The sequence below is a fragment of the Populus nigra genome, chromosome 13 (genome assembly GCF_951802175.1).
Source record: "Populus nigra chromosome 13, ddPopNigr1.1, whole genome shotgun sequence".
NCBI classification, from domain to species: domain Eukaryota; kingdom Viridiplantae; phylum Streptophyta; class Magnoliopsida; order Malpighiales; family Salicaceae; genus Populus; species Populus nigra.
Genome location: NC_084864.1, coordinates 11348780 through 11375938, shown reverse-complemented (window position 1 = coordinate 11375938; position 27159 = coordinate 11348780). Strand labels below are relative to the sequence as shown.

Below are 27159 nucleotides of genomic sequence, written 5' to 3'. Positions count from 1 at the left end.
TAGATTATATTTTGCGTTGAACTTCAAATTACGATACTTGTGGTTGAGAATTCAATATATAGATATAAAGAAAAGTGTTGTCATAGAGAAGAGATAATCACACACAAACCCTTGCAGAGGCTAGGATACAGGGGGCCATGGCCACCCCTGAAGCTTGAAAAATATGTTATACTCAATGTTTCTCTCATCTAAAACAATTTTCATTGCTCGATCACTAATACCAACTTACTGTAAGTTTCTCTACAATGGGTAAAGGAAAAGGATCAAACCCATCATTTCCGTTCTTCAGAATGATTTCATACTTCTCGTTTATTAATTATTTTCGTGGTGAAAATGGGATATGGATAGCATGGTTGCCTTGGCTTTCTGGGTTACACAACCAATTTGGCAGATGAACAAGTACTCCAAGCGATATTCCATGGTTTGTTGCCAGCATGAATTCTTGGGTCCAAAATTGTTATTTTTGAAACTGAATCTAAGGAAGCTTTACATGCTGCTAATGGTTCAAGCAGTACTTGTCATCCATGGTATGCAATTATCATGAATATTATTCGGTCTCTTATGCAGCAGAGTTGGGGGTGTAGGCTGTCACATACTTTGAGAGAGGGGAATGCTTGCGCTGATTTCCTTGCCAAGAGTGGTGCGCAGCAGTCTAATGATTGAGCTGGGTTATGCCTCGTTTACCTTGTGATCATTCGAGCACTGTACTGTTTCTTGAGACCCTCGTGTTCGTTTCTTCTTCCCCTCAACCGCTCTCTCTCTTTGTTTTTTGTGTTCCATAATGCTTTTCTTTTCCTCCTTTTTCCATCACTATCTCCAAGTATTGAGGTTTTTGTTGCATCACTGTCTCTGTGTTTCATCATCTTTTTCCCTTCCTTTTTCCATCATTATCTCTTTGAATGTGGGTGTGGTGTTGTTAAGACCCCACCATGCATGTGTGTGCTTTGTTTTGTCTTTTCTGTTTCATATAACATAATTTAAAATTTATCCTTGAGTTTAGAATATCATTATGCATTCTTCAGTATAAAACTAATATTTATATTTTATTTCCCTTTAATATTCTTTTTTGTTTAATATAATTAATTGTTAATAAATGTTTACATGGAGGGAGCTTCATTCAAGTTAGTATTAACCTGATATATCATGTTACTTTAATTTTAGCCCTTCTAGAATTTTCAGAAAACAGTTAGTATTAACTTTTTTCATTATAGTTTCTTTAATTATTTATATTGTTTCCACTCAAAAGAAAAAAAAAACTCTACATTATGCATATTTTATATTTTTTCTATTTTTAATAAAAATATTTTTTCCTTGAAAATACATAAAAGTTTAATGTCAATTTTTTAAAGAATTTAATAAATTTATACAATATTTATGATACATTTTATAAATTAAAATATTAAATTAAATTAAGTAATGAAATCATAAAAAAATCTCACGACAAAAAAAAAAAACAAATAGGCCTTGGAGTTGAGCCCAGGCACGCAAGGGCCAATGTCCATGCACGCCCAGCTCTTTCTCCAGGCCCAGTAGCCTTTTAGAAAACGAAGATATATAGATGGGCGACCATTTTTTAATCCTATTTTTAATTCACCCAAAAACACTTATAAATGCTCCTTTAATTCTCCTAAATACAAATCTAACCTCAAAGCCATTTTTAAACAAAAAATATACACAAAATCCGATGTGAATTTTTTTTAGATCTGGGAATTTAAATCCATGACATGATAGAATTTATGATCTTAACTTCTTCGGCTAAGCAAATTCAATGGTCACAGATTCATACAAAATTAACGGTTGAGATTGGAAAGTGTATGTCATTTTTTGAAATGTTCTCGAGGATAGATTTACAACAAAATTATATGTTTGGGTCCTTTGAATGCTTAATGGCACTTACCAACGAGCCCCCAGTCCATCTCATTCTCCTGATTCAGGTTCCATAATAGTAATAATTTAACGTATTTTTTATTTAAAAATATATTAAATTTAAATTTTTTTATTTTTTAAAAAATTATTTTTGATATTAACATCTTAAAATAATATAAAAATATAAAAAAATAATTATCTAGGTGGTGACCCAGTAATAAAAGCTTGAGACTAAAGGGTTTGCTTCCTCTGTGTATCTCAGGTTTGAATGATGGTCACTGGAAGCTTACATGGTCGTTTATTTTAGGATCCGTGGGATTAGTCGAGGTGCGCACAAACTGACTCGGATACCCACGATAATAAATAAATAAATAAATAAATAATTTAAAAAAAAATTAAAATTTATTAAAACATGATATATTCCAAGTTTTCAATTACAGTACTCCAGAGAGGGGGGAGAGAGAGAGCTGTAATTCCCCGGAGAAAAAAAGGGTACGAACGAACTGTCCTTGCGTTTGTCCTTGTACATCAGAAGGACAGAATAGCGCATTTGGACAAATACAAGAGGCAATATATTATGCTCTGTGCACACAAGACAACAAAAGGATATATATATATATATATATATATATATATTATATTATATGATTATTATAATATAATATATATAATAAATAAAATATTATATTAATTTATTATATTATATTATATTATATTATATGATTAAAAAATCAATTTATAATTATTATAATAGTAAATAAAATAAAATAAAAATAAAAATAATAAAAAAATAATAGACTTATTATAAAAAAAAAGTCTAAGCATATGAACACATGTCAAAAACATTTTTTTTTATTTGAGCATAGCCTTTTTTTTTAAAAAAAAAAAAACAAAATACAGAGTACTCAAACCAAGTTGTTGTCCGTATGTTTGTAGAAAAATTAATGGAAAAAAATTCAGAAGAAAAAAATGTCAGATGGTTTGTTTAGCAGTTGCTTGATATGATATTTGTTTTCTATTTTTATAAGTAAATTTGAAAATATAAACATAAAAATTGTTTTTTTCATTATATGTTTTGAAAAACATAAAAACAAAAACAGCAACCAATTATTAAAAAAAATTAAAATTGAATTGAATTTCCAAAGTCGAATCCGTGGTGGTTGATTTTGCTTCTTTTTTATTTCAACAAAAAAATCGAAACAAACAAATAAAAAAAGAAAATATAAACTACAAATTATACCAAACGCCCATATTCAGCCGCCTATTTCTTTCATTAAAGCCATCTATTTCGTGCTCTTGACTCTTTATATATTGTAATTTGATAAAAAAAAAATTATTTCTCTAATGGACCTTGAAACAAGTGTTATTTAAGAGGTAGCTTTTGGCTGTCAATTGCGAGAGAACAAAAAAGTTATAAAGAGAGGAATAATTGCTTCAATTGTGTAATTCAATATTCAAAGAAATATGTATAATCAAAAAAAGAAAAAGGAAGTTAATCTAAAGTCTGGACATGTATTTTTTTGGCATGTTTAGGAGTGCGATTGTGATTATTGTTTTAAGTATTTTTTATGCTGAAATGCATTAAAATAATTTTTTTATTTTTTTAATTATTTTTTAAATCAGCGCATCAAAATGATCCAAAATATACCAAAAAAATTATTTTTTAGCAAAAATTTTGTTTTTAATTTTTTTAAAAAACACTAGTTGGCCCGTATTTCTAAATAAACTCTTTATCTTTAAGCTAACCTCAATAACATGAAATTTGTGACACCGTAAAATATTTCTAGAATATTTTTATTTAAAAATTAATTTAATTTATTTTTAACTTAAAAGAGAAGTCATGATGTTGATTGAAAATAATTTGAACTAATAAGAAATTCACTATGAAATTGAATCAAAATTTTGACTTAATTAAAAGAAAAAAGAAGAAGTTATGGACTCTAACTTGTACCACCTCCCTTCTTCAATAAAATTGATTAAGTCATGTTTTGTCACACAATTTTTTATTTTTTATTTTTTTTAATAAATTATTTATGAAAAATAATATTTTAAATTATAATTCAAAATCAAAAGTAACTTTCCATATATTCAAATCCTGTGATTAGATTTTTATATTCCATTAGTTATATTCGTAAAAATATTCTAAATCTCAATGGATTTTTATATTAAGAACGCATCAATTTGGGTGGGGGACCACAATAGCATTTCCTTTTTTTAAAAAAAAAAAAAACAGGTAAAAATAGACACATGCAATGGAAGTAAAGCACGTGGACCTTTTGGTTAGCCGTTAGGGTCAGAGGATTCTATTATAATGGTTGGTTGAATTAAAATAATATTTTTAAAAAATAAATTAATATTAATTCATTAAAACAACTTAAAAATATATATTAAAAAATTAAAAAAAAAATTTACGAAAACATTTCCCGACCACGAAAACAATAATGAATGGTGGTTAGTACTTAGTAGTTTAAATAATAATGAATGGTGGTTAGTACGTAGTAGTTTAAATAAATAACAATCAGCAGCAACGTCAACAATAACTATAACGATAATCTTCTCTCCTCCGATATACATTCTGAGGAGGTGGTTGTTGTTCATGGGCAAGAAACAGTACCTGGATTGGACCTCAAGATCCATTTCATCCTCAGGAAGTGAAAGAGTCTCTCTTTTGACCTCCAAAGATGTAATTTGATTTTCATTGTATTTCTTCTATGCCACAGGGTATTTCTTGAATCACTTGAGATTTTACGATTGTTATATGTATGTGCTCTTACGTTTTTTATTGCCTTTATTGCTTGCTACATGCATGGGGAAGTTTTCTTCTTTTCTTTCTCTTTTTTCTTTGAGAAAAAAACATAAAAATTTTGGTTCTTTCTTAAAATCTTTTAATTTGGCGTGGTTTTCCAGTTATTTTTTTATTTTTAATTATTCATCAAGCTTCTCCTTTTTCTGAGGTTTTTGAAATGCTTGTAATTTGAAATGTTACAGTTCTGTTTCGTCTTGACTGCTTTTTTTGTTGGGTCTTGAAACTTTCAGTTTCATCGAGGAGGGTGGTGTCGGTTCTGATCATGATCATGGGTTTTTTGATAATTTGGTCTTTGTATGGATTCCTAAATTTTTTCCATTAATCATTCATGTGGGATATGAGAAAGGATAAATGGGATTTGGAATTGACGTCTTCTGTTCTAGCCAAGTGCTTTGGAAATTAAATATTGGCACATTAACATGAAAGATGCAGTTGATTCACTTTGATTTTATGTAGGCAAAGAGGAAATCAAATGAAGGCGAGTCACCTGATGGTCCTGCAACTGACCTTGAGCTTGGAGGCGGAACAGAGGTGGTGGTTTTTCATGTTATGTCCTTGAAAATTTATGTTCTCCATCTTCTTGAAGTTTTTATTAATGTTAAAAATTTGGAAAATTCAGGCCGCAAATGTTGGATTTTCTCGGGTTTTTGCGCTGGTGAGTGGAAGTTATTTCTGATTATTTCTTGGGAAGAATTGAAATGATACGTGTTAATCTACTTTCAATCTCTTATTTTACAGGCAAAACCTGATGCAGGGAAGTTGATTGTTGGCACCATTGCACTGTTGATAGCGTCCACATCCAGTCTTCTTATCGTAATCTACTTCTCTTCCATTAGTTCTGTTCATGTAGTTGTAGCAGTATCTTGAGCTTTACAAATCTTCTAAACAATCAAGTACCTTCTCTTTTCTTCTCATTTTGCTAAGATTCTCAACTCTTTAATGACTAAGCATGAGTATTGTCTAAGGTAGTGGCATGTACAAGCAAAACATTGCAAGCTCTAAGAAGTTGAAAGAGAACTATCCTTTTGATTTTAAAATGAACCACTATTTCAAAGTGAACTTTGACTTGTCTCTAGGCTCGTGTCCTGTTAAGATGTTTGTGCCTTTTAACATATTATGAGTTACGTTGCAGCCAAAATATGGTGGAATGATCATAGACATTGTGTCAAGAGATATAAAGACTCCTGAACAGCAATCGGAAGCTCTGGATGCCGTCAAGAACACCATATTATATATTGTGTTGATTGTTGTAGTTGGGTACGACAAAGCTTAACTTCCACATCATTTTATTATGTTTGATATGCTTTGTTATCCCTTTAGAAATTTATTTGTTTCCACTTTTCATTCGTTTTCTCATTGTAGTTTTGGTTGCTTCCACAATGAAATAGGATTTGTGTTGATATGATCTTATTACGACACTGATTGGTAGTTAAATTAGTATTTTATATGACTTGTTCATTTTCTTTTCCTTTCCTTTTTTTTTTCCTTCTAGAGAATGGCTTGTTCTTTGTTATGTACCACTTAAAAATATTTTCTTTTCTTCAAAATAAAGAATTTGGTGATTGCAACAACTGTTCTTAAACATTAAGATGCGTGGTTTGTTTCTAAGGTTTTCTACAGAATTCGTCAGCATGAAAGCTATTCAAAAGATGTAATTGTCTCAGATTTAAAGCCTCAACAGTTTGGTCTGCCTGTTTGCTTCCTATTCAATGTTTGCCATGAGGCCATTAATTTGAAGCACGGATCCGTGGTTCTGAGGTGTTCTTTTGGAAGAATCAATGATACTATACTCTAATTAATTACACATGATGTGAGTTGTTTTAAGATGCTTGGACATTGAAGCTGAACTGTGTGCCCAACAAAATGCTCCTTCAGAGAGAGAGAGAGAGAGGGAAAAAAAAAACCCCCACCCTGCATGCCTAAGTTATCACAACAGCATTTGGAAGAGAAAATAAGAACCCATGCACATATGTTACTGTTACCAGAGAAAATAAGAGCAAATGCACACAAGTTAGTGTATATCCTGGGAATTACAATCATGTATTATTAAGTAAATTAGTATTTTCTAAATTGTATGACATGCAGCAAGTTATTCCTTAGAAAAGACAGATCCGTGGTAAATGTGTAAAACCAATAGGTCATTGATCAGCTTATAGTTTCCACCCATAGCGAGGTGCAATACTAGTTGTAACATTTTAGGCAGTAGGCAACTATGTTGTTAGCCTAGAAGTTTGTAAATGAAGCTAAAGTCTAAAATTTCCATGAATAAATGTAATTTAACTTGTCACTCCCGCTACCTAGAAGTTTCTGCTTCGGTCAAGATTAATTCCTTGACGTGCCAATCAAGATTGTTTCATTTGGTTTTAGTAATTCTGAACACTGTGCATTATTTTTAGTGCTTAATTTGTATTTAATTTCAAGGGAAATGTTAACTAAGACTGCCTAAGATTTCCTAAATATAGCAAAAAGTTAAAAGTGACACCATAGATCTCATCAGAAATTCATGCTAGTTTGTTACCTGTGACAATTTTATTTTCCTTTCCAGTTCATGTTGGCCTCTTCTCTTCTTGTTTTGGCTGCACTCAAAATTTCGCTTTACTATTGCTCTCTACAATGTTGAATCCTTTACCCTCTACAAAAATAGCACTGTGATTTTACAGCTTTAATTTAATTCATCATAGACACGTACTTTACCTAATCACAACATAAAAAAATGCTTCATCCAGATGCCTATTTTTGATGAGTTAGATTTCTTAAGGAGTTTACCAACCATATTTTTCCATTTCACTTGTTTTAGTTCTCTGTGCACTGCACTTCGGGCATGGTTATTTTCCTCAGCTAGTGAAAGGGTTGTAGCTCGTTTAAGAAAGGACTTATTCAGCCACCTTATCAATCAGGTGAGTCCCTTAGTTATTGAATCCACAAAACTACAAATGTCTGTAGCAACATTTTTTATTACACTAGTTCATGCAACACCGTTTTGTTAAATTCTCACTTGCTCAAAGTTTGAGTTTGTAGGGAGAGGTATTTTTTTATGTTGTATTACTCCATACATGTCCCCTCTTTTATGGGAAATATATGTAATGTGTGACCTCTCTTCTGTGGGTCCGTTGAAAAGTGTTTTTATATATGCTTTTATAGTTGATGATCACTGATGCATGAACATAGGGTCTTTTGAACCAATAGGTTTTTATACCATGTTAACATCCACTCAGTTAAAGAGCTTAAGCTTATAGACAGATATATAGTAATCTTAATTTTTTATTATATTTTAAAAACTATGAATTATTTGTTGAAGTATCACAGAGATGGCTGGTTATGCAGTACGAAGCTATGGAAATCATTTGCTGATACTGATTTTCAAGATTTATCTTTTTATATTCTCCTCATTATCATCCAGCCACTCAGAAACTCCTTACTTTTGACGTGGTTTTACCTCAACAGGAAATAGCCTTCTATGATGTCACTCGAACAGGGGAACTGCTCAGCCGACTGTCAGAGGACACCCAGATCATAAAAAATGCCGCAACAACCAATCTTTCTGAGGCATTCCGTAATCTAACAACTGCCTTGATTGGCGTTTGCTTCATGTTTTCATCATCATGGAAGTTAACATGTAGGTATTTCTTTATGTTGAAGGGTTTATAATACTGCTGTTTTATCACCGTGGTATTCTGCTTATTGTATCTTTTTTCCTGGTTAGTGTTGGCTTTGGCCATAGTGCCAGTTATTTCAGTTGCAGTAAAGAAATTTGGGCGCTATCTTCGTGAACTTTCACATGCAACTCAAGCTGCAGCTGCTGTGGCCGCCTCCATAGCTGAGGTTTGTAGGAAAGAGAAATGCTTATTTTACTTATTGTTATCCTATCTCTTATTTATTTTCTCTTATGCAAAACCACATTCTCAGAATTAGTTAAAGCATTTAATATGAAGACCATAAAGAAAATAACGACAAACTTGGCATTTGGTGTGGTTAGGAAGGTTCTAAATCCCTTTTGTTTTCATTTTGATCCATGAAAAAAAAGGATTTCTTTTTTCCATGCCTCAACTGCAGAATCTAGTCATGTAAGCGTCATCAGGGATATGTATGACTAAACAGAAAATTTGTTGCTGATAGAATGCATAGACTGCCTGGCAGAACCAGTTTGCAAATTTGGTGAAGGATTTTTGTGTTAAAATAACAAAGTGTTTTTTTTCTGGTAATGGAATTTCCTTTATTCCCCTCCACCCATTTATTAATGAAATAAATGCCGTGAGTCTTCTAAGAATGCTTGCAAATTCAGTTCATGAGGCTATTCTGTAATAAAATCAAGTATGAAGAAATTCCCTGTAGTCTTCTTTTTCCATAGTTTGATATATATGGAGTGAAATGCAACTACAGTTGCAAGAAACTCTCAAGTTTTTTTCTTCTCTTTTCCTGAGTAAAATTGATTTTTAGGAGTCTTTTGGGGCCATTCGAACAGTTAGATCTTTCGCTCAAGAAGAATTCACAATTTCACATTATTCGAAAAAAGTTGATGAGACGCTGATGCTAGGACTCAGACAAGCAGTGAGTCTCTCTCTCTCTCTCTCTCTCTCTCTCTGCATGGATAGAAACTTTTTCTGAGCTTCTGAGTATTTTTTTTTATCTTTTCTACTACAGAGGATAGTTGGCCTATTTTTTGGAGGACTAAATGCAGCATCTACATTATCTGTAATTGTAGTGGTAGTTTATGGAGCATACTTGACGATAACAGGCGTCATGACCACAGGCTCTCTTACATCCTTCATTCTTTACAGCCTCACAGGTACCCTTCACTGTTCAACTGCCTGCACTGAATACTAACGCAGATCAACCACAAATTTTTGTTTCAATTAGAAACATGTTTGAAACCTTCAAGGAAAATATTTGAGAAAGTTAAATTCTGATGTTTGACCAAAAATCACAAACCACTTGCTAGAGAAACTTGTCACAATATGTGCCTTACAATCGTCTTCACAGAATGAGGAGAACTGAGTGTTAATCTAGGTAGAAAACATTGGTATGGTGCTATAAATTCTTTCTAAATCCTTAATTTTATGCAACTATCCATTATCATTCTGCCTGTGATGGTTACATCACCTGATGCTTTATGTTAAACCAATGTTCTATGTGCAAGCTTCCATTTTTCTTTACTCAGAAAGGTGTTTTTGCTTCCTTGAAAGCTTCACTTTTTTCATAAATACTCATTTTTTGCCTATCCTTCTGCCTGCAGTTGGCTCTTCTGTATCTTCTTTGTCTGGACTATATACAACTGCAATGAAAGCTGCTGGGGCAAGCAGGAGAGTGTTTCAGCTCCTGGATCGTATCTCAAGCATGCCAAAATCTGGAGACAAGTGCCCTAGGAGGTTAGTTAACCCCCCCACACACACGCAAAAAAAAAAGTAAAAAAAAGAAAACACTATCTTAAAATCTGTTTTACTATTGACTTTCTCTAAGAACCGATTTTGCAGAGACATAAAAAATTTATTTCATGAGGGGTCCCGAATTAGATTTGTTTTCTTTTTGTTGGAAAGTATTCCAACCTAATAATATCTGTATTCTTTTGTCCATCAAGATTCTATCCTCTGTTGAAACTTTATGGCTTTTTGAGCAGTGATCTGGATGGAGATGTAGAATTAAATGATGTCTGGTTTGCTTATCCTTCTCGTCCAAGTCACATGGTACTTAAGGTAATAGCTTTTCTTAATCACACAGTTAGAGGTATTTAGCTATGATAATTTTCTAGACAAAAATCAACTTATCTTGCTCAAAATTTCTTTTATTTTTCATCCTCGCTTTGCTAGAATCAACTGCATTGACCCCCCCTCCTCCTGGACTGGCCATGCAGACTAAGACCTTGGGCTCTGCTAGTTCCCTGGTAGAACATGAAAGACCAAGAGTAATATAAAATGAAATGTAGGGCATAAGACTTCAGTTTGGCTCTGTTTCATTACCTAGCCAAGAAAGCTGAAGAACTAAATAGATTTACATGTAGGTAATCTGACTGACTGACAAATGACAACCACTTTGACTGTAGTATCTCAAAAGCACCACAAAGCTGAAGAACTCTTTCATTTTTGAACTTAAATGACCTCATGTTCTTATTATCGGTCAAACTGCAGGGTATAACATTGAAGCTGAGTCCAGGCTCAAAAGTTGCCCTTGTTGGTCCAAGTGGCGGAGGCAAGGTAACATTAATATCATTCCTCAATTTTTTAAAGTTTCTTTCCACTTTTTTCTTTCATGGCAAGCATATAGCTCTTGGCATCATCTTGCCTTAAGAATGGGCACGTCAATGGAAACCAACTCTCATTACATGCTATAGTCTTTTTGTCATCTATTTGTTTGTTTATTTTCTTTGTTTTCTTTTGCAGACCACAATAGCAAACTTAATTGAAAGGTTCTATGACCCTCTCAAGGGACAGATTTTGTTAAATGGGGTTCCATTAGCGGAAATATCACACAAGTATCTTCACGGAAAGGTATTCTCTTTATATGTCATGGTCATTTCTGTTCATAGACTATCATAGCAGGCCACGCAAGCATAAAAGATTTGACAATGGACTTGGTTATGTTGTTGAACCTGTACAAATCTTTTATGGGGTGCAGGAAAGCTGATTTTATCTCCCTAACGAAAGCTTTTCTTGCATCATCACCATTTCCTCTTTGATCTTCTTTTATTCTGGTAAAATAAGATTTTAATCAGCATCTCAGCTCACAATTGTGGTCATTGGCATTTGGAGCATCATTATTATGAACTGAATCATGACTAGATCTACGAGCATCCCAATCAATGTAACAAAGTGCTCTACTCTCTCTCACGGACACTCTCACACGGTTCAGTCATACAGACTTGATCATAGGTTTCCTGGTCAAAAATTTGATTGAGTTGAATATCCTCAGATTTCTTAATAACCAAGCTTTTTATTTTTTTTCTGTGATGAAGGTCAGCATAGTGAGCCAGGAGCCAGTTCTCTTCAACTGTTCTATTGAAGAGAATATTGCCTATGGATACAATGGAAAAGCTAGTTTTGCTGATATAGAAAATGTAGCTGTAAGTATTTAGTCATCCTTTCATTTTTATCCAAAAGCCATCTATAGAAGTTTTTGTTTGCAGCATACATACATATTTTCTTATGAAGTGATGACACTGCAGAAAATGGCCAATGCCCATGACTTCATAGATGCATTTCCTGAAAAGTATCAAACAGTTGTAGGCGAACGTGGGTTGAGGCTGTCGGGAGGCCAGAAGCAAAGAGTAGCGATTGCCAGAGCGCTATTGATGAATCCAAGAGTTCTGTTACTGGATGAAGCCACTAGTGCTCTGGATGCTGAAAGTGAATACCTTGTTCAGGTGAGATTGATTGGCAAATAAATAAAGATTAATATAACAGCAAATAAATAAATGGGCAGGAATTTTGAATTTGATGCCCATTTCAATGACAATTCTGTATCTTTTTGCACATGGTTAACCGACAATAAATTCTTGTGTTGGATAGGATGCCATGGACTCTCTGATGCAGGGCAGGACCGTTCTCGTCATTGCACACAGGCTGTCAACAGTCAAAAGCGCAGATACTGTTGCTGTCATTTCTGACGGTCAGATAGCAGAAAGCGGCACCCATGAAGAACTTCTCAACAAGGATGGTATTTACAATGCGCTAGTCAGGAGGCAACTACAAGGACCCAGCATCGCACTCTAGTTTTTGGTAGGCAACAGAGTGCTTTGAACGAATGTCGCACATCTGGAAGCTTGCCGTTTTGTCCTGCATTTTCCATCCATGGAGTTCTCTTGTTAATTCCATGCCCCTTTTATTGTGCATTGTTTTTATGGAAGAAAATAAATCTTGGCAACTTTATCAATATAACTCACATAAGCAGCTTGTCCGGAGGTGTAAAGGCAGAACAAGTGTCAAGAGGCGAGTAGTTCTGATTTCTAGATCACGGTTGGAGCCTTCAGCTGTAGAATCCAGAGCCTCAATATTAATCCTAACATAAAAAGAAATTTCCCCCAATTATGCTATTTGCTTTTTATTAACATGCACTAGCCATTCTTGAAGACATGCATTATTGCACTTATTGCTATTGGAACCTAGGGCTCAAAAGTCCTTGGCTAGGGGCGCAGAAAAAGCAGAGCTATTACTCAAGCATTCATGATAGTGAAACAAAAGTTGTCACAAAAAAGAAAGTAGACATTGAATTTGTACATGATAAATCCAATCCATCCTCGCATGGTAAATGTTGGAACAACTAAAAGAGCTCATCTCTCAAAAAATTTCCAAATACACTATCAATTTTCAACTGAAGTGAATGGCAACCAAAAGTAGTGTATTCCAGCCCACAACAAATTCAGATCCATCTCCAGTTAGAGATTGACCTTTTAACTAAATGACCCCTAACGAATCATCATTCCCTGCACTGCCTGTGAACTATCTTCAGTGATCTTGTTAGCTTGGATGGTGTTGATGACACTCTCAATATTACCCTGGAAAACATGCAACTTCAATGTTAAAGTCCAATCACAATGAAACTAGCATAAAAGGTAGGGAAATGTTTGACTTTAATAAAATTTCCTTCGCTTTCCCAGGACCACCCAGCATTGGACTTTCTATTTTGCTGGGAAACAGTATACCAGCTCTTCCTTTGAAAACATTTCAATATAAAATTTTGATCCTCAGAAACAATACAAAACGCATATTCCAGATGGTAAATGCAAGAACTAAACAATATTGATTCTAGGAATTCTCACCCTCCATGTACCAAGCTTTGTCCTTAGCGCCTGCCACTGTCGCAGCCCAAATACACGCTCGGTACAAGAACTGCACATCGCATTGATATTAGATTCTAAAGTAACTCACTTTTGCAAGTCATTGTGAAGTTTTAAGCACTGGAGTCCTGATATAATGAAAAGGGCACAAAGACATGTTTCTCTGTGTTTGTGTGTGTAGAGGGAGAGAAAGAGTACCTCACAAGCACAACTTGATTCAACTGGTCCATTTTACAGTCAATTAACTTGGTAGTTAATGCCTTGACTACCCATAATTCCACCTCATCATTATCAATCTGCAAGGATGCTCCAAACAATCTGATTAAAATAAAGACAATGACAAGCCTAGTAAAAGCAGAATGGTGAGCCAATTTACCCGAAGAGTATCTTTGATGAGGGCATATGGAATTCGACCAGATTCATGTGATGCAAGATCCACCAAAGACATCAACCGCATCTTCGCTATACAATCTTCATGAACAAGACCTATAACAAAGAACAAACATGAATAAACAAAATACTCTTAATGTTTGACATATGAAACTTTGAAGAAATATCAGCTCATCTAACAGCCAGTGACTTGGATTAACAAGTCCAATAGTTATACCATAGCTTTTCAGTAGAGCAGAATTCGCAGCTTGAAACTCCAAATAAGCATCCAGTCTTTGAGTCAGGAAGATCTTTAGTAGCTGATATACCAATGCATATTTAGCATCCTTTTCCAATTGCCCTACAGCAGGCATATCTAGAAGATCACACTGCAGCATATAATTGAACAAATTAATATCTCAACTCCAAATTAGATAAAAGCCAGGAAAAAAGAATCTTACACAAACTGAAAAAATGAATTGATGCAAAAAAAAACAAGCCATTACTAGGGGAAACAAACAACACTTGTAGAAATCTGAAGTAAGCTGACCACAGGGGTAGTAAAGACAAAAAAAAAAGCCTAGATATGGAAATCTGAAGTACAACCAGCATTTTTATTCTATTTCAAATTCAGAGTCAAGAATTCCACAATCCCTTTATATTACAATTGCATTAACATAGTCGAAGATATTTTCTATCATTTCAGAACAAGAAAGTTTAACCATTTTAAGAACATAACAGAAATTACAATAGCTGAATAACCAAAATAGCCAGTGCCCAGACACGGTTAAAAAAGGATTGAACTGTTATGTAAGCTCCCAAAAAAGACTAGGATGATTTGCCTTTTATGGCTGTAATTAATGTAGTCTCTTCAGATTGAGCACATCAGGACAGCCCACGAGATGCATTTTCATGCTTGAAGATAGCACCCAAATAGATCATCAAAATTCAGTAATACCTGAAACATGTCTGGTGCCTTGACAAATTCAATAATTGTACGTGCAGCTTCCTCCTTGGCTTCACCCATTTTATATGTGTCCTCGTCGGAGAAAGTTGCTAAATACTTGGTCAAGAATTTGAAAGAATCCTTTGCAGAGCTGGAAGAACAATAGAAAAGTAACACATTTTCTGAATACAACGAAGAAAAATGCACGATGGAACTTGAATAGATGAAAAGGTAAGTTCACTTTCATTTGTTAAATCTCTTCCTGTCATACCTCTTACTATCTTTTAGTGCATTAGCAACACTGAGAAAAAGCTCTCTCTGATCTTGGACTTCAAGATTCCATTCTTTCAAGAAGCTATCAATCTTTTTGAAAGAAGGAATGACATGTTCAGTGACTTTTCCACTCACGGCCAAATTTAGGGCCTTCATGAAAACATAGAACCGGCAGTATGCATTATCCAGTAGGTTATACAGATTGAACAAGCTGGTAAAAGAGGTAGGTATAAGATAGTGACTTCAAAAAATTATAAACTGTAATGAATATCATCATGCCATATTACATCTTTAGGCGCAATGCAGGCTTGTCACTTGGTTGTTGAATAATTTTTGCGCATATAAGTTTTTCCATCTCAAGTTCTTCATCTGGACTTCTAGACTTGGTGACGAGATTGCAAATGACAGTGAAGATACACTCAAGATCTAGGGAAGAAGACAAAAATGGACACAATGGCTCATGTTAGAACTATGATACGATCTCTAAGAATAAAAATGCAAGTTACAACATCTCTACCCATTTCATTATTGCTGTCTAAATAAAACACCCAGCTCGTATTTTGTTAGCATAAGCACTTTTGACGATCAAATAAACATCCCTAACGACCTCCTTTAGATCCCAAGATAAAAAAAAATCTAATGAAAACCCTCCTCTGCTCCCCTACCATAACATGAACAGCATGCTGATACTAATAAAAACTGCAATCTCGTTGCATCTAATTCATATATTACACATTCACTAAACATTTTGGCGTTAGCTAACACCTTTTTTATCAACACAAACTAAATTTTCGATGTGAAAAAGAGAGTACCTTTCTCAGAGACCTTGGAGTTTGAGAAAACAATGTCAGCAGAAGTTAACATTAAAGAAGTCAAATCCAACCACCTATTCATCACCATACATTCCTGCGCTTCCACACACAGCCTACTCACTTGTTGCTCCATAACCTACCATACCAACCAATCCGACCGCGAAACGCAATTAAATATACATATTCAACAATTTTAAATAAATCAGCCAAAATAATATTTCCCATTAGGAATTAAAAAAAAAAAGCGAATTAAAAAATGATTATACAGGGAGAGAATTTAAATAAAAGATAATATTTTAAAAATAAGATTTATAGATTAAGAAGACGTATAATAAAAGAAAAATTGATACCTCGGGACCGGCGTCGGACCAGGCGAGTTCGGAGGTGAAACGGACGACGGAGAGGGCTGGATCCTCTTCGGAGGTGGGGACGACGGTTGTCATTGTGGTTCTGCAGATTAACCTCTTCTCTCCTTCAACGTCTTTTTTGGTTGCCGAGAGAGGGAGTGAAAAACCCTAACTTCAAAAATAAAGAACTTGTTTGGATGGGGGCAGTGGTGTATATGTAATTTCCTTTTTATTTTGTTTATTTTGCCTTATATCTTAGGCTCTTAGCAATGTGGTTAAATTATATTTTTAAAAAAATTAATTGCTTTTTAATTTTAAATTATATTTTTTTATATTTTTAAATTATTTTAATAGGTTAATATTAAAAATAAATTAAAAAAAAATATTATTTTAAAAATATTTTAAAATAAAAAATAATAAAAAATAATCTCTATCACACTCTCAACCAAATTTTTCTAAATTATCAAATTATATATAAAAAAATTATTTAATTAATTAAATTGTTTAGTTAGTTATTACCACAACAGTCAATAAGAGTTAAGAGAGCGATATGGGCAAGTATGGAAGATTAAGTAATAATTAGGTTCAAACTTGAGAGTTTTATATCGTCGAGTTTTTCTAATTTTTTTTCTTTTTTTAAAAAAGAAATACTAGTAAATTCTTAGAGAAAAATTCATTTTCAATAATATAAAAGATCAAACAATTATGAATTATAATTAAAGCAAGAAATTAAGGTAATTTATATCCACGAGTTTTCACCAGGTACAATAAGGTTTTTTAATTGGAAACATGAGTTTAAGTATAATTAAAGCAAGAAATTAAGGTAATTTATATAATTCTTTGGATAAAAATGGGTTCCGTCACAAGTATTGATATCTATCTGAATGAATGATGATATCAGCTTAATTTGTATAATTACACAGCTCATTATAAGAAAAAAAATTATACACACACACACACAAACAGCTCTGTAAAGCTTTTTTTTTTTTTTCTCAACAGTTATCTATAGTTTGCAAATGAAATTTATTCACCCATCAAGAATTCTGGCTTGTACATTGTGGTGGCTTGTACATTGTGGTTGATATAAAATGAGTTCCTGAACTCCAAACCTTTGTGGTGGATATATATAAAATCAATCTAAATATTTTTTTATACTGAACCCAAAAAACTTTTCTACAAAAAAAAATATCTAGAAAACATGGGTTTGAACGTTGTAGTTCGAGCTCAGCTCCCAAAGAGTATAGGCTTGGGTAAGAAACCAAAGCTCACGCACCAGGAACATGGGCCCAGGCAAGTGCATTGGGAGTCTGCGCGAACACTCAATGCACCCTCGTGGGCGTGCTGCCTAATACCCTCGTGGGCTATCATGCTTGAGACCAGCGTGTTTGGGTTCAAGTAGCATACTTAAATCTATTTTTACCTTTAAAGGTACTTAAACCCAACACTTGTCACATAATTTTTCTCGAATCTCGTACAGGTTCCTTAATATTTTATATTGATCCAATACTTATTATTTTAGTTAGAATATAAGTCAAAATATCACGAGGATAAAATTACACTTCAGCCCCTCATCTCCATAAAATAACAAGATTAATGAATTATGAATATATCATGAATCTCTTAAGTCAAAGGTTTACAATCTTTTTATTCTCAATATTTTCAGCACATATATTTTCAAAGTCTATCTCTCTAAAATATCATTTCTCTTTCTTTTTCTATAAAGTTTTTGACTTTATTACACTTCAGCCCCTCATCTCCATAAAATAACAAGATTCATGAGTTATAAATATATCATGAATCTCTTGAGTCAAAGGTTTACAATCTTTTTATTCTCAATATTTTCAACACATATATTTTCAAAGTCTATCTCTCTAAAATATCATTTCTCTTTCTTTTTCTATAAAGTTTTTGACTTTACCACTAAAGAATCCCCATTCCCCACATTTATTAAAAAAGACCTTTTACAGATACCAGCTAACGGTCATTTAGCTTACTAGACATTATCTGCTACTACCATAGTTACCGATCACCTGTGTTATTACATATCACTTGTTACCACTTATCAATATCTGGATTTTTCATATTAAATTACTAGATACCTTAACTATGAAAAATAAATCAAATTGATTAAACTAAAATAAATCAAATTGATTAAACTAAGAGATCAACCAATTATTCAATACATCAATTTTTATTCCTAAAGTTATGGTAAATTTGAACTGGTATGAGTTCATTACGCTAATCAGAATAGTGGCTTAAGAAGTTTAATAAGAAACATAATAGCCAGCACTCGTCACTTCTAGCAATGTTGCCTGGCAGAGACAATGGAGACATTGAAATTGTGTAATTACTTGATAAACCATTAATGAACTGACGTTTAATTTGAACCAGATGAGAGTTACATCCTTTTGCAGAATTACGGAACAGTTCTTCATGAGCATGGATTATTAAGTAGTTGCTAGATTCTAAATCTTTTCACAGCTTATGCTTCTTCAATTTGAACAAGGGCTTAGAACACAGAGGAGTTTCCATACAGAAGCAAATAACTGGAGGTACCATGCATTCATGCATAAATTACCGAAAGAAGAATGCAATACCTTCTTGCGTTTGATAATACATCCATAGCTTAGTGTACTGTTCCATCACAATTACTACCATCATGGCAACACATTACGTTGCACAATGATTAAGTCCATAGTTTTTGGATAGAGATATTAAGTATCCTAAACGACAATTATATGTGCTGAACAATAGACAGCAGATAGAGCAAGTCAGTTCCCACTACCGCCAAACAGGTAGCCCAAGGAAGATCCACCACCAGGGGCAGCATGAACCTTGGTGGATGGTCGATCCTGCACATATATAGCAAAGCCATTCACAAATCATTACCTCAATGATAAGATTACAAGATGCAGCAAGGAACATTCAAAAATAGAATTACGTCGCCAATCAACTCAGCCATCTCTCATCTATAATCTACTGAAGAAATAATATATGGCATATTAGCAGAAACACCCTCAAAGTTCTATCAAGGAAAAGTATGTCGGGAACGTGTACATTTGTTTCCTTTGACATGGAAAAATAAGCCTGATGAGTCCCTGGAAAGCCTAGGTTCCATCCCATGAGTGGAATGGAACACCCTCAAAGAGTTGGCATGCCATATATGTAGAGACAAGCCTTAATGTTTTCTTTTTTTCGTTGCATTTTAGTTTTAGTCACCAAAATAGAAGAAATCACATGATGTGATTAAACTCATTAACCAGCCTTTAGAGTATGAACTTAATGAGGACAATACCGTGATAAAGTTGCCACAGTTCTGTCCATCTGCCCGGTAGTAATTGTTCGTAAGATTTCCATGAATTCCAGCTGGAGTCTGCTTATCAATTGGCGGGGAAGCAGAAGCAGGCTTTGGAGAAGGGCTAATGCTCGCAGAGTTTCCCACATTCTTGGCAACAGGAGAGTTGTTAGCAGGCTCCCCATTACCAAATAGGTAGCCCAAAGAACTCTGTCCACCACCAGCACTGACTCCACGACCCATTTCTTCCTATTATTTGCCTTTCTAATACAGAAGCTGGAACCTGTACATAAGATCAATGATGAGATCTAAAACTTCAAAAGTACCGCAAACACTGACTTCACATACAGTAAATTAGTCACCAACATTGCTAGAGTAGATTTTTTGAACCTAAGAACATGGTGACTTGAGCGTTAAACTAATTGGTTGAGCACCTGGCCATATATATGATGCCCATAAAGAAAAATGATCTAAATGGTGCTTTGGCAGCAGTGTCTGTGGTAAACACAAAGCAACATAACTAAAGGTCCAAGACTATTTTCTTCCTTAGTTTCTCTTCAGGTGACAAATATATATCATCAAGAACACAAAAGTTACATGCACATGAACCTTTTCAAAGTTAATGACAAGAATATAGTTTATGCCATACAAGTGAAAAACTCCTAGTCTTCCCACAGATTGCAAACACCTCTGGGGAAGTCTTTCCTTAAAACTGGAAATAATTACACATTTGTTTCTAGAAATTGGTCATACGAGGCTATTTTAATTACAAGCTCCAACTTTTCTTTAGCTAATTTCAGCAGTGAAAATCATCAAATCCCATTTCAGTTTCTGCATTGGATAATAAAACATCCAAAATACAACTAACATTTGACAAAAACCACAATGTCCCGTTTCAATCCCATGAAACTCCATAGAAAAGCACAAGATGTTCAACTGAATTCCAGAGTTTGAAGATCTCCTAATCAGCTTTGAGATACACACATTTGCAAATAAGACAATAAAAATATGTCAGCAGGTGTTATATTTTTGCACAATGTTAAATCCTCTCCTTTTAACCCCTATAATTTTATGGCCTACAAGAAAAACATGTTCAGATCCAACATGTTGCTTGTTCAAAACATACAAAACAAAGATTATGGCAAGGAAATGAAACAAGAACGCTAAAAAGTGTTAAGAAAAAGAAATAAATTAGTTTTACAAATAAAGAAAATGGCAAACACACCAAAGAGTAACAATGTGCTGTATGCAAGAAATGGATCTGAACGTAAAGTTAGTGTACATTGCTCTTATGGAATTGCATACCTTTTCCTTTTCAAGGACAAAACCTGAAGCAAAGCAAGAGGGAAAAAAAGGGCTGGGAAACTAGCAAAAGCAAACAAGGTGGTTGGTTATATACAAGATGAGAGAGAGGGAGGCGAAAATTTGGTCGGATTATAAATTAAAATAACAAAACAATAATAAAATAAGAGATCTCTTAATATAGCTCATCCTTCTGTTAACAGAAAAATATTTTATTGGATTTTTTCATCAATATAATAAATGTTTTATTGAATAATTAATAACTCTTTCTTTGATATTTAATTTCCTTTAGAATTAAGGATTTATCAGTTAAATCATGACACAGAAATTTAATGATTTCTTTTCTAATAATCTTTTCAATCTTTAATTGATGGATAGTTGTTATTAAAAAATATTTGGTGTACAGAAACATCATAGCACATAGTATTGATAAAGAAATTCAATATAAAAGTATAAGAATTAATTATACAGCTTGTTTTTTTTTTTTTGGTGAAAAGACATTTTTTTATATCATATAAAAAATTATTTTAATTAAAAAATTTAAATTATTAGATAAAATAATAAAATATAATTTTCTAAAAATTATAATTCAGAGTCATGGAACTCTATTTTGATGTGTTTTTAGAATGAATTATTAAAAAATAACAAGCAAGTGCAAAACACATACAAATTTTAATTGAATCTCTTAATTATTATCGACAATACATAAAAGAAAGGATATCATTGTTAATTGAATAAAATTCAAAGATTGGAAACTTAATTGGAATTAAAATAGTTTTTTAGCATTCACATTGTCTAAAATACAACCACAACGAGGATTAGAAAGCCTGTGTTACTGGAAGGAAAACAAAATTTGGATACCTTCGTTTTGACGAGGTCAATTTGAGCAAGTGTGAGCTGGCTTTTGTCATTATATTTTAAAAATATTTTTAAAATTTTTTAATTTTTTAATTTTAAATTAACATTATTTTAATATTTTTAGATAATTTTAATTAGCTGATATAAATAATTATTTTTAAAAAATAAAAAATATATTATTTTAATATATTTTCAAGATAAAACACTTTAAAAATTAAATGTTACTACACTCTTAAATACTTTCTTAATCAACAATTATTTGTTTTGAAGTATTTTTTATTTTATATATTTATATTTTAATCAAAAAATTATTTTTTACTATACATTAATATTTTTAGATAATTTTAATATGTTGATATAAATAATTATTTTTAAAAAATAAAAAATATATTATTTTAATATATTTTTAAGATAAAACACTTTAAAAATTAAATGTTACTACACTCTTAAATACTTTCTTAATCGAAAAATATTTGTTTTGAAGTATTTTTTATTTTATATTATTATTATTTTAATATATTTATGTTAAAAGTAAATAAAAATTATTTTAATATATTTTTAAATAAAAATATACATAAATAAATAAATTTTACCGCTGGCTATTAATGGCCCACGGGACTCACGAGGGATTCCTTTATTAAGCAACAGGCAAGTAATAAATGATTAGAGTACTCTGATGTGGGCACGCATTACACTAGATTCACAAAATGGGTACTAGATTTTCATGCCACGTGGTAGACACATCGTCATTCATTGAAAATGGTGGGGTACATTCAGCCACTTGGCGAGGACTGGAGGGGTCACATCTTCTAGTTTTGAACTTTTGATATGTTTTGGAATGTGGTTTGTTTGTTTTTTTTTTAATTTTTATTTAAAATAAATTTTTATATATATTTAGATTTATTTAATATGTTAATATTAAAAATAATTTTTTTAAAATAAAATAATTTTATTTTAATATATTTTTAAATAAAAAATATTTTAAATTGTTACCATAATCTCAAACTTAGCCATTAATATTATAATTTAAATTGTTAATTTTATATTTGTTATAAAAGTTTAATTGAATCTGAATGTGAGGAGATATATTAATGTTGAAAAGTAAGAAAATACGATAATTTTTTTTCCTTCAAGAATACATATAAATTATTGGATTATTAAAATTTATAAATAGATCTTATTTTAAGATTATGCTCAAATGTCTTATATTTTTTGTTATAGTTTTTTTTTCAATTTTTTAATGTTTAAATTTTCTCGAGTTCATAGTATAAAACACATAATATGAGTTTAAACTTTAACAACATAAATATAAAGGTTGCCACTCATTAAAGTTTTTATTGTCAATTTAGTCAATTATATACTTGAATTATCATGTTTTGAATAAATATTTATTTTTATTTCATTTGTTTAGTCAACGAATCAAAATCTAACTTTTGAAAAAAAAAAAAACTTTTTTCAAATACTTGTTATTTAATATTTTAAGTCACAATTTTTTACATATGGTAATAAAAGCTAAGTAAATTATATACTTGAATTATCATCTTCTTCTTCTTATTATTATTATTAAAAAAAATCCATGAACTTAATTTGAAAGATAAAATTGAAAATTATAAAAATTTTAACAAAGAACAAAGAAAAACAATAAAAAATCAAAAGAAGAGTGATCAAATTGAAGTCATTATTATCATTGAAAAAAAAAATTATAAACTTGATTTGAAGTATAAAATTAAAAACTAAAAAAAACTTTGACAAAAAGACAGGAAAAAAAGAGAGATTAAAAGTAGAAAGACTGAATAAAAATACATTATATATATAAATTAAAAACCAAGGGTTAAATTGAAAATAAATAAAATTTTAACAAAAAAATGATAAAAATACATAAATCAAAACTAAAAGGACTAAATATGAAATACCAATAACAATGAGGACCGTAGTATATTTATCATTGTAGGAGAGAAATAAAGGAAGAAAAAAAAGATAAGATAAGATCATAGGCCACATTTGGAGAACATAAGCCATTTATAATGAAAGAGAAGATGACAAGAAATAAAATGAAACAACAAAAACTCATTTTTTTACTATCAGAAGTTACCGCACGTGCTAGCATCTTTTTAAATTAAAAATATTATTTTAATAATAAATTACATTATTACCCTTAACCAAACTAACAATTAATAAAAACAATCAAGGCTAAAATACCCTAATACCCCCTGCCCGCAACAAAATTAAATTTCTTGAATCCAATGATACATGTGTTACCATGTATAAAAAAAAAAGCAAAAATATCTAAGTATATCTACTCGAGATTACTTTTTTTTTTATCTTGAGAATATTTTGGTTATTTTACTATTTATTAAAAAATTAATTATATAAAAATATCCTCAAACAAATCAATAATAACTAATGTGTCATATAAAAATATTAAAATAACTCTAGTTAAAAAGCAAGTATTTTTTTGTTGGGAAAGATAAAATAATCATTACACGGCTAATAAGAAAATATAAAAAGAGCTACAGAGATTTTACCTTTAATTTTAGTATTTTTTTGTTAAATGGATGAATGAGAGATATATTTTAAGAAGTTAGTTTAAAAGGACAAATACACATCACAGCTTTAATAAATTATAATTTTTTACCTTGATGTTTTTTATCGGGGCTTGTAAACCCAACCCAAAAACTTGATTTGAAGCTCTATAATGCCCTTGTATTAGCAAAGTTGTCAGGGATTTTTTTTTCAAAGCCAAAAAACACCTCGAATGCTTAATTTTCTGCTTTTTTAAGTGATTTAATAAGTGTAGATCACGTCCAGGTTGTTCATGTTTGATGATTCTAACTTTCTGCATTCTTCATAAACTCATGAGTCAGTCGTTAAATTACAGAGAAAAAATAACAAATAAGTGATAAAATTCAATAAAAACCCCACACTATAAATGATGTAATTGAAAACAAAAAACACAGTTAAGAGACTACTTCTTTTAAAAAATATATTTAAAATAATACATTAACCTAATTCAACCGACTCCATGCATGCAGATTTGATTTGTTGTTTTGATAAGGACCCAATATGTTTTTATATAATGAAATGAGTTTCTCTTTTAAGTAGGTTCATAATACTAGAAATCAAAAGGGTTGTACATGGATTGACCCGAAGAGCAGTCTTTATCTGTTGCTTTATGCAGTGAAATAACTGGTTTGATTGTTTGAGAAAATATTTACGAGCAGAATGAAGATGATGAGAGTACGTAGCCAGCAAAAGATTACCAAATCCATGATGATGGCTTCCTCTTGCATGGTAATCAACTTTGCCTGTTCTTCGCCCATCACTGCGAAAGAAAGCGATTAGGGAGTTATACGCGGTGGTCTTGCTGGACATTGGAATCAGAAAATACCATTAATACAATTGTGAGAGATCCTCTTGGCTACAATTGAAGACGTATGCTAGTGAATTTATTTACAACTATTGTATTTGCCAAACTACCTAGGAACATACAAGTTCATATGCTCTCTTACAAGTTCTTAAGGTTATTTAGGAGGATTCATGTTTGTTCTTGAATTACCCTACATCTGACAAGAATGGATTCCAGCAGAATTGCCCTACATCTTGATCAAAGTCGACGCAGAAGGAAAGAACTACAAGACAAGAAGGGGGTATCACTCAGAACTTCAATGTCTTATACCAGTATAGACTTCTACCAGAAGCTAACACTATCCAACAGATGAGAACTGTATTTGGTTTCCAGTTTAGACTCAAGATTGAGCCCTTTGCAAGTAAACGGCACCGACATGGACTGTGATGCGGGACAACAAACAAAAGAATTAAAACCAGGAAAAGAAAGAAGCTTTTAGAAAAGAAGGTGAGAAGAGAAAGCAAAGAAAGAGGATTGGAGATATGCAAAATCTGTAAATTTTTCATTAATCATCAACACTGCCTAGCATTTAGAAAAGTAGGATATAAATACTAAAACCCTAACTAGAACATGCATTTGGGCTTATGACCCACCAAATAAAATACCCAAAAATAATTAAATCAAACCCAACAAATAAAACCAAATTAATAAATCTTAACAAAAAGTTCATATAAATTAAGCCTAAAAACATAAGTTAAAGCCCAATCTCTCAATTGTTTGGGCTATCCTCCATCGTCTATGATCATTCGCATGCATAAATAATATTTCGGGTTTGATGTCCCCATCAATTCTCCCGGGGTTGGAAGAACTCGACCCCGTCGAGTATAGGCCAAGGCGACTCCGATAATGCTCTCAAAGATAAAGATTAAGTTGTTGTGATGTCTCTCTGATAATCCAAGCATAGTTTGAATCTGGTCGTCAAGCCCATATACTCGGATTTGCTGAAGTTCACCATCCCTGGTAAAAACAACTTGTGCATTCAAAGTAGCATTAATATGTTCCTTTTGTGCCAAAGATATGGATGATGAGGTAGGGGTATCAAAAGAAGCATCATGGATAGGTTGTATTTTATAAATACTGAGGTCTTTCATCTTAAAAGTAGAGTTACTATCAAAGTTTAATTAATAACAATTTAATGATATAATTATTTGATTTAATCATTTGCAACACTTTGAATGATCTAGCACTACTTACTTGCAATTTATGATCGGTTTCCAAAAGACACCGTTCAGGTCTAATCTGTATCATGAAATAATCTCCAACATTAAGTGCATCATGATACTTAAGTAAATCAGCTCGAAATTTGTATTGTTCATTACTTGTTTGAATTTGTTTCATGATCTCTATATGCAAATTATGAACTCTACATGGTAACGACTCAGCTGACTTAGACATCCTATCGTGAGGAGATATGGGAAGGTGTTCTATAGGCTTCTCAGGTTTGTAACTATGAACACTAAATGATTGAGGGTGTGGAATGAGACAAACATTGTTTGAAACCTATGTAGATATGGTATGGACACAATCAAGTAAACTAGGATTATCTCCATCTTCCTTATCACGTACATGAGGTAAGGGGTTAAGAAGTTCAACATGTGGCTCTAAACTTATGATGTGTTGGACACCAAGCATGTGGGGTGAGGAATCAGGTAATTTAGGAGGACTACTATTATAAGACTCTTCTAAGACCATACTTATCTCTATAGGCGATTCCACTGAAGAGTTCCCTAAAACTTCCTTTACCATTAAAATAGACATATCAGACTCCTTAACCTCATTCCCAAGCTCATGTGGACTCATTGTGTTGGGTCCCTCTTCTTGCACATCCTCGTCATCTAGGTCACTAAAATCCTCAAGATTAGACTCATACACTTCAACACTACAATATTCTTCTTTACTTATATCCTTATGTTTTTGGATGACTAAGGGTTTAGAGGTGCAATCTAAAGAGATATGACCAAAACCTAAACAATTAGTACACTTAACCTTTGAACTCACCTTAAACACTTCATTGACAACTCGTTTGCCCTTATCTTTCTTACAAAGTTGGGCGCTACTAGGATTAGGTCTGTGGAGTGGAGCACCTAACAAAGAATCACTACTTCTGAATTG

At 32.3% G+C, this 27159-nt stretch overlaps 3 protein-coding genes across 5 annotated transcripts; 1 reads left to right on the top strand and 2 right to left on the bottom strand.

Annotated features, from left to right (window-relative positions):
* Nucleotides 1-4363: 4363 nt before the first annotated feature.
* LOC133671138 (ABC transporter B family member 25-like) lies at nt 4364-12687 on the top strand. 2 transcript variants are annotated; one of them, XM_062091788.1, is made up of 17 exons: nt 4364-4549; nt 5129-5203; nt 5292-5327; nt 5411-5485; nt 5805-5929; nt 7470-7569; nt 8117-8288; nt 8376-8494; nt 9110-9220; nt 9314-9458; nt 9906-10038; nt 10287-10362; nt 10795-10860; nt 11047-11154; nt 11619-11726; nt 11829-12026; nt 12172-12687. In XM_062091788.1, the coding sequence occupies exons 1-17, from the start codon at nt 4463-4465 to the stop codon at nt 12373-12375; spliced, it is 1938 nt and encodes a 645-aa protein (XP_061947772.1). In that variant the 5' UTR covers nt 4364-4462; the 3' UTR covers nt 12376-12687. The 2 variants fall into 2 exon arrangements, with proteins under 2 accessions (XP_061947772.1, XP_061947773.1); XM_062091789.1 differs by having other exon boundaries at nt 4456-4587.
* Nucleotides 12688-12843: 156 nt separating this feature from the next.
* On the bottom strand, nt 12844-16398 carry LOC133671139 (uncharacterized). The gene is made up of 10 exons (XM_062091790.1): nt 16190-16398; nt 15840-15975; nt 15315-15453; nt 15026-15238; nt 14767-14905; nt 14047-14197; nt 13816-13925; nt 13638-13735; nt 13422-13491; nt 12844-13157 (listed from the first exon to the last, which is right to left on the bottom strand). The coding sequence occupies exons 1-10, from the start codon at nt 16280-16282 to the stop codon at nt 13068-13070; spliced, it is 1239 nt and encodes a 412-aa protein (XP_061947774.1). The 5' UTR covers nt 16283-16398; the 3' UTR covers nt 12844-13067.
* Nucleotides 16399-18717: 2319 nt separating this feature from the next.
* Nucleotides 18718-20917, bottom strand: LOC133671081 (protein SPIRAL1-like 1). Of its 2 annotated transcripts, none has more exons than XM_062091709.1 (3): nt 20787-20917; nt 19482-19764; nt 18718-19038 (listed from the first exon to the last, which is right to left on the bottom strand). In XM_062091709.1, exons 2-3 carry the CDS (start codon nt 19722-19724, stop codon nt 18958-18960), a joined length of 324 nt encoding a protein of 107 aa, XP_061947693.1. In that variant the 5' UTR covers nt 19725-19764; nt 20787-20917; the 3' UTR covers nt 18718-18957. The 2 variants fall into 2 exon arrangements, with proteins under 2 accessions (XP_061947693.1, XP_061947694.1); XM_062091710.1 differs by having other exon boundaries at nt 20707-20793.
* Nucleotides 20918-27159: the final 6242 nt, after the last annotated feature.